This window comes from Rhipicephalus sanguineus, chromosome 1 (genome assembly GCF_013339695.2).
Source record: "Rhipicephalus sanguineus isolate Rsan-2018 chromosome 1, BIME_Rsan_1.4, whole genome shotgun sequence".
Lineage (NCBI taxonomy): Eukaryota > Metazoa > Arthropoda > Arachnida > Ixodida > Ixodidae > Rhipicephalus > Rhipicephalus sanguineus.
In genome coordinates, this window is record NC_051176.1 from 152,250,834 (window position 1) to 152,257,541 (window position 6,708).

At 44.3% G+C, this 6,708-nt stretch overlaps 1 protein-coding gene across 1 annotated transcript in view; it reads right to left on the bottom strand.

The window, feature by feature from the left end:
• The window catches only part of LOC119400384 (graves disease carrier protein), a 40,143-nt gene extending 34,314 nt beyond the window's left edge, over positions 1-5,829 (bottom strand). Inside the window, exon 1 of the mRNA XM_037667408.2 lies at positions 5,598-5,829. Within this exon, the coding sequence (XP_037523336.1) occupies positions 5,598-5,658 (61 nt within the window). The 5' untranslated portion in view covers positions 5,659-5,829. The remainder of the gene's footprint in view (positions 1-5,597) is intronic.
• Between the last annotated feature and the right edge of the window lie 879 nt (positions 5,830-6,708).

Here is a 6,708-nt window from a genome sequence, read left to right on the forward strand (position 1 = left end):
GTCTAACAACGTTACTGCAATGAGTGACGAACATCTAATACAAATCACAAACTTTTTATTTACAGTTACTTTGAAAAGAAATTAGTGATCAGCGATTGGCGAGCACCCTTAACGATGCTGTTATCACTTTGCGCCGCATTTCACTCAGCTGCAACACTTCAACACTGCGATGTCCGCCTGCTTCTCACCGTGAGCGACCGCGTTTACTATCTTGAGCTTGTCGGTCATCGATATTTGCTTCCGCTTTCTGGAGGCCATTACCTCAAAATTTGCGAACAGACAGAACAGTCATGCACGGGAACACAACGACAAAATAGCGTCAACTAGCTACGTCCGTGCATAACCATAGTCGCCAACGTAAACGTGCTCTCAGACTGGCTTGGCTGGAGGCTTGGCTTGGCCGGAAGCCACCAACGTTGCCAGCTGCCATTTAAAATTACCGTGGCTTTAGCTCGCGGAGAGCGGCGTCAGGCTAGTGAAAGAAACCCACGTGACTGGTATGGCAAATTGACCCGCCATCTATGGAGTGGGATCAGAGTTAAAATCTGCGTTCCGTCTCTTTTCTCCCAACTCTCTTCAACCCCCTCTCTGGCGGGATCAACTCCCTCTCCTCCGGGAGGCGCGCTTTCCGCCGCCTTGCTGGCGCCGCCGCGCCGACTTTGAAATCCGTTGGAAAGTTTCGTGTCTGGCGTTGGTAAGGCGCGCGTTAGCCGTCGTCGCTCGTCCGTTTGACGGTGCGCGCTCGCTGTGTGCTTGTGCGACGCGATGTTTTACGACTCGGGATGTTTGTGCATAGTGCTTTGTTGCTCGAATACTTCCAGAACAAGTCCCGGAATATATGTGCCGGCCCCCAAAAGAACAACAGGTGAGCGTGCCCTTTGAGTTGCGGCTTTCATTGTGTCAGTTTGAATTCACGTCCATACCGAGTAGCTGTTCTCTGCAGTGGGGCTACAGTTATTGTTTTCAAAAATGACTGATTCGAAAAGGGCACGATGCTGCGTTTAAATCGTTATACGAACAAGCAGCGGTACATGAAGCCCATGCGACGTAACTATATAGTTACAGGCTTACAACTATCACAGAACCGCGTGCTTGAATATGTGCTTTGCATTTATCTCCGGTTAATTACTCGCCATCGCCTATAACCGCGTTTCTAAGGCTGTAGGTAAATGTATAAAAACTTGTGCTGCTCTGGCACGAACAATCGACGGCGCTCTTTATCTGATTGGAACTTGTCCCTTTTCTTCAGGGCGGAAGCGTTTTTAAAGTACTCCGGAACGCCACACAGCTGATTGGTGCGCCCAGAGAAAAGCTGAAGAATTGCAGAATCGGCGCATTTCAAGAAGAGATGCCATGAATCCTCCGATATCATCTGTTCATTTTCTTCGCGTTTATCATCACTAGTTTTATGAAAATCAACGTTTTTGGAAATGTAGTCAATAAAGTGCGGCCAATATTAGTTGTGGTATATGTGGAGTTCGTTTTCACATCTTTAAAATGATCTTTACATGATTATTCTATTTTTAGGTATTCAACTGCTTTCATTGTTTTTGCATTGCAGTGAATGTTCAATTTTGTTAGTTATGATAATTTTGTGCAATATCGTGCGCATATATCAGAAGCTCTTCTGCACTTTTGTCAGTATAAAAATTGTTTTTTATTATGTGCCCTAATGTTATGCTGTTTTTTATTCCACTGTTCTTTAAGTTCTTAACTTTGCCGATACCTTTCGTGTTGTTTAGTGGTCATGAACACGTCTATGTGAATCTCCTGTTCATCACTTCTGTTAATCTCCTGAACCTCTGTCGCACCACATTTGATGAAAATGTTGATTTTCGGAAACGAGGACAATAAAACGAGACCAAAGATATTTTGTGTTGTGAGTGCAATTCATTCTTTTGCGTTCTGGCACATGCTGCACGACTGCAGTGTGTTCAGAATGCTTGATTGCAAATTGCGTACATTCAAACGCGCAACGAACGCGCGGCGCAGCACGCGCAAGCGGATGCAAAAAAAAAAAACGCCGGCGCAGCACGCGCGAGCGGGCGGGCGAGCGGGTTCATGAAAAAAAAGTGGGGGAGGAAGCTGCGCAGCACGCGCACGCAAACAAAACAAAAAGAATAAAACACGGCGATTGCGAGAGAGCTAGGAGAGGAGGTGCGAGGCGCGGCTGGTGTTGCCATGACGACGCATACCGTGTGCGCCGCCATTCTGCAGTTTGAGCTTCTGAATCCCAGCCGCCAGGATAGTAACTGAAGGGACGTTTGGCGCTGCCAGCGCTGACGTCATGAATTAAGACGTCCTATGGGAGGTATACGGAGTAACCTCCCCCTGGCGGCGTGGTGAAGTCTGTTATCAGCCCGCGTCAACATGGCAAAAGTCCGCTTTATGCGCCCAATTGCGACAAAAAGTGCCGGTAATTTCGTCCACTGTAGCCGATAGTCCGTTGTATCGCGGTCCGTTAAAACCGAACTTCGCTCCATTAATTTAATACACAGACCAAACTTAGGCTGAATAATGGTCCGTTGTATCCGAAAGTCCGTTGAATGCGGGTCCGTTATAACGAGCGTAGACTGTACAACCCATAATTATGCAGCCATTATCACACCTGCCAGTTGTGGTAAAGCACATACATAATGGCTTTAAGCTGTGCATTTATTAGGAAAGTGGGCCATATACGTGGGTTGGCCCAGTATTTCACTATCTCTGGAATTGGCCCATGCTCCGCTAAGATGGGAAGCCTGCTTTACCTCTGTCACTGGCTGACCTAGTGTTACGTTATCTTTGGGGTCGACCCACACTTAGTTTCTGGCCATGGACGGACAAACAGATATTTTTTGGACCAACTTACCGAATAATGCTATGCCTTTAAATATTGCCACCATAGACATGCACAATTCCCTTCTAACTTGAATTACTTATATGCATAGCATGCAACTAACTTTTACTTGCATACCATGATGCAATGCACTAGCATCGCCTTTGGAAATGAATGTCCAAGAAGTGCACAAATGGAGCAAACAAAAGCAGGATAGGTTCAGTTTAATGCATCCCTGTGGGTATGACAAAGCTGTTCTTTTTTCCCCTACCCGTACTTATACATATATCTTGTGCATACAGCACTTGACCCTTAGCACCCTTTCTTTCTGAAAGTAACCATTTTTTTCCAGCCATTGCCAAAAAATTTAAATGCAGTTATAAGCAATGATCAATGCATGGGGAATATGGTTAACCTTAGACGTCACATCCATACACCTGTGCATTTTACATTACTGCAAATACCATATCTCCAACAACCTAAGCACCACCTTGACCCTTCTCAGAAATCAACTACATACCAGAGAGAAAAAATAGAAACATGGGATGTCAGTGTTCACATCAACGTCGCCATTATAAGAAGTGCAACAATGCAAACAAGTCTGATAAAACAGAACGACTATTCATGACACACTAAGAGCAATAGGAGTAACCATAAGGGACTGTATGATATACTCCCTACTAAGTGACAGCATAATTAAGTGATGAAGAGTGTTGCGATGGCAACCAGCAATTTACCCAGGCAATAATACATTTCCCCTAGCACTCCAAGATGCTGTTTTATACCAGGTTGTCCAAAAAAATATTTTGCTATTAATCCCAAGTCTGCTTCAAATTTAAACATGTTCTTTAATTGGTATTGTATAGGCATGAACAAAGTGGGCAGGAAGTGTTGGGATAGTTGGTGAAGAGATGTCAATCATTTCTGGGGTTTTACGTGGCAAAACCACAATATAATTATGAGGCACACTGTAGTGGAGGGCTCCAGGAATTATGACCACCTGGGGTTCTTTAACATGCACCTAAAGCTAACTATATGGACCTCTATCATTTTCACCTTCACTGAAAATGTGACCGCGATCGATCAAGAGATGATAAACATTGATGCAAAGAATAATAATGCTACACATTAAAAAAAAAGGCTACGAGACACATACACATACCACTCCGTCCTGTTGCCTTTTTTTCCCCCTCCCTTCTTTTACATTGGTGCCACTTTACATTGTATCAGAATGTGAAGACTGCTGGCAGGCTAGTTGCATACTAGACAGTCTAAAGTCTTTCATTATTTCTCTGTATAAATGCTTGAAACACAGGCCAGCTGCTTTTTGTCTCCCTTAAAGGGAGAGATATACTTTTATTCTGATAGATGATGAAGGTTCTATGAAAAACCAGACAAGAAGAAAACACTGAAAAGAGGCAACAATCTCTGCATTTGTCAGTTTCATTTGATTTGACCTTCATAATATGACACAGTTGCATCTTTTTGTGTAGCTGCAGACGCAAACAGCCTTGTCTTTTCACAAGCTGGCAGAGGTGCTGCGTGCACACTGCATTGCAGACTGTTTGATGCTATTAAAATAGCAGATTGTATTTGTAGCTGTCAGAAGTGTAGTGAATGGTAGGGTAGCCAGAAGCATTTGATCACTTTTGGACGTGTTGCCTTATGTCACTTCCATGAAGAATGTGGGCAGCGAATATAGAACTGCAGAAAAATTTGTAGGGCTAGGGTAGCCTCAAATTAGTTGATGAATTATGCTTTGTGTTGTTCTTACGGGACTATGACTGTTTAAGTGTTATACGTGACAACTAAGCCCTCAGCAATAAACCTATTTATAAGCGTATTATCTTGTCACACTGATCGGCTGAAGTGCTTTCAATTACATCCATCACTAGGTGTGACGCACATCCTCAAAGGTAGTATGGTGGTACATGCCTCGCATGCAATTTGTCACAGCTATGAGGAATGTAATTTTCATCAGACTTTCACGACAATCGCCGCGCATGACTGGATGCATGTTTACTACGGAAGCACCATTTTTCTTTGCACAGCTACATATAAACCTCATTTACGCAGACAGCCTGACAGCCTGAACATCTGCCTCCATTTATATGCTGCTTCCTTATGCAGTGGGGCACGCACGAGCGCGAAAGCTACAATTCTTCGGCGGACTTGTTTAACGCTGCTCGTGCGCTAAAATGACGCGCAGCAACTTTCAACGAAGTACGTCTGACAAAAAAAAAACAAAAAAAAAGTGGGGGGGGGGATCTATCAGGTCGCGCGCGCTTACATATGCCCAAATTATCGACTGTGCCTTAAGGTCAATGACATGTACAGTTTATTTGTGTCATCCGTAAAAATGGGTGCGCGCGTTGACCAGCTGAGTTCTCGAAAACACAGAGTTCTCGGAATATTGTTTTCAGCTGCCTGTTCGCGTCTCGTAGCAATAATAATCGCAATGTTTTCACTTGTCTGTGGCACAAAATTCAAGGAGGAACTGAAGCCCACTGGCACGCTGACACAACTTAGCCGGCAGTTCAACGAACGCGCGGTCAAAAGGAAACGAGCTCCTCTGTATTCTCCACAAAAGGCACGCGGTTCTAGCACGCATTCTAGCTGCCTGGCCCACTGAGCGCCTGCAGGAATTTCGGCTCACCGAACGGGGTCAATGTTACTTTTCGGGTAAGGCCGTGAACTTGAAGTTCGAGGCCGCCGGCGTAAAACATGCAGGATGCAGCACGCTTGTCACACGTCTTACGAAACTTAATAGAATACTTACCACCAGCAAAGAAAGACTTGAGCAAGAAGTTTGGAGAGCGCAACTCAGTTTTGTCTGACATCGCAAGCCGAGCCGTGGGACCTGATGTGATACACAAAGCAAAGACTCAGGAAAGAAGGATAAAATGCATCTTTGACCGAATGAGAGAGGCTGTTAAATGCTGAAGGCAACAGGCTGGCTGGCTAGCCACCACTCGGCGCGTCTGCTACTTCCTCCAGCTGCTTAGGCGCCATCTATTGCAACCCTCTTGCCCGAAATACGTCCAAATAACGTGGGTATTTATTTTTATTAACTATAAATAACCGTAGATAAATATCACTTTGTTTAATTTCTTAAAAATTGGTGTCTGAATCATCATAAAAGGCGCTCTCGTCGGTAGCGGTTTACCTGGCGGCCATGATGCTTGCGTCGTCTGCTACAGTTCGATGCGACGATCCCGTATTTAGCAATTTCGTTTTGTCTGCTATGCTAAGTATATAACAGGCGAGCGTTAAACGTAGATACTGCAACGTACGGATCTATTACTTTCTAGCTCCTTTACGGTAGAGACTTTGGTGAAAAGGGAAGGAAACGGCGTTGGATCGATCGTTGAGATTTCCAGATGGGACCACTGTAAGTTCTGTCCACGTTCTATCAGAGTCCTTCAATGCAGTGGCCCAGTGCCGGTGGGTCCATGCAACCCTTTGGACCAGAAAAAAAAACAAGAACGAAAAAAGTCCGAGCTTTTATGGGTCATCGGTACTAACGACAGCGTCACCGCGTCGACCTCTTGCCTTTTTAAACTAAACCTTCTAGAACACTGTAACTAAAGTCCTTAGAGTTTTCACAAGAGAAAAAAATCTAGGAATTTTAGAGTAAACCACGAAGGCACCATAACTCCATAACGAAGGACATACATCACAGACTTTCTTACTATGAGATGCATTTGCAACCTTTGCAACCAGCAAAACTAAATTCGGAGCCAAATACATTATTAGATGCATTCACAAAAAAAAAAGTATTTCATAGTTTGTTACTTCGAAAATATTGCTTGTTACGCCTAAAATCGTCTACATACAGCTGCATATTCATTTACTTGTTAAAAGTCACCTAGAAGCACGGCATCCGAGAT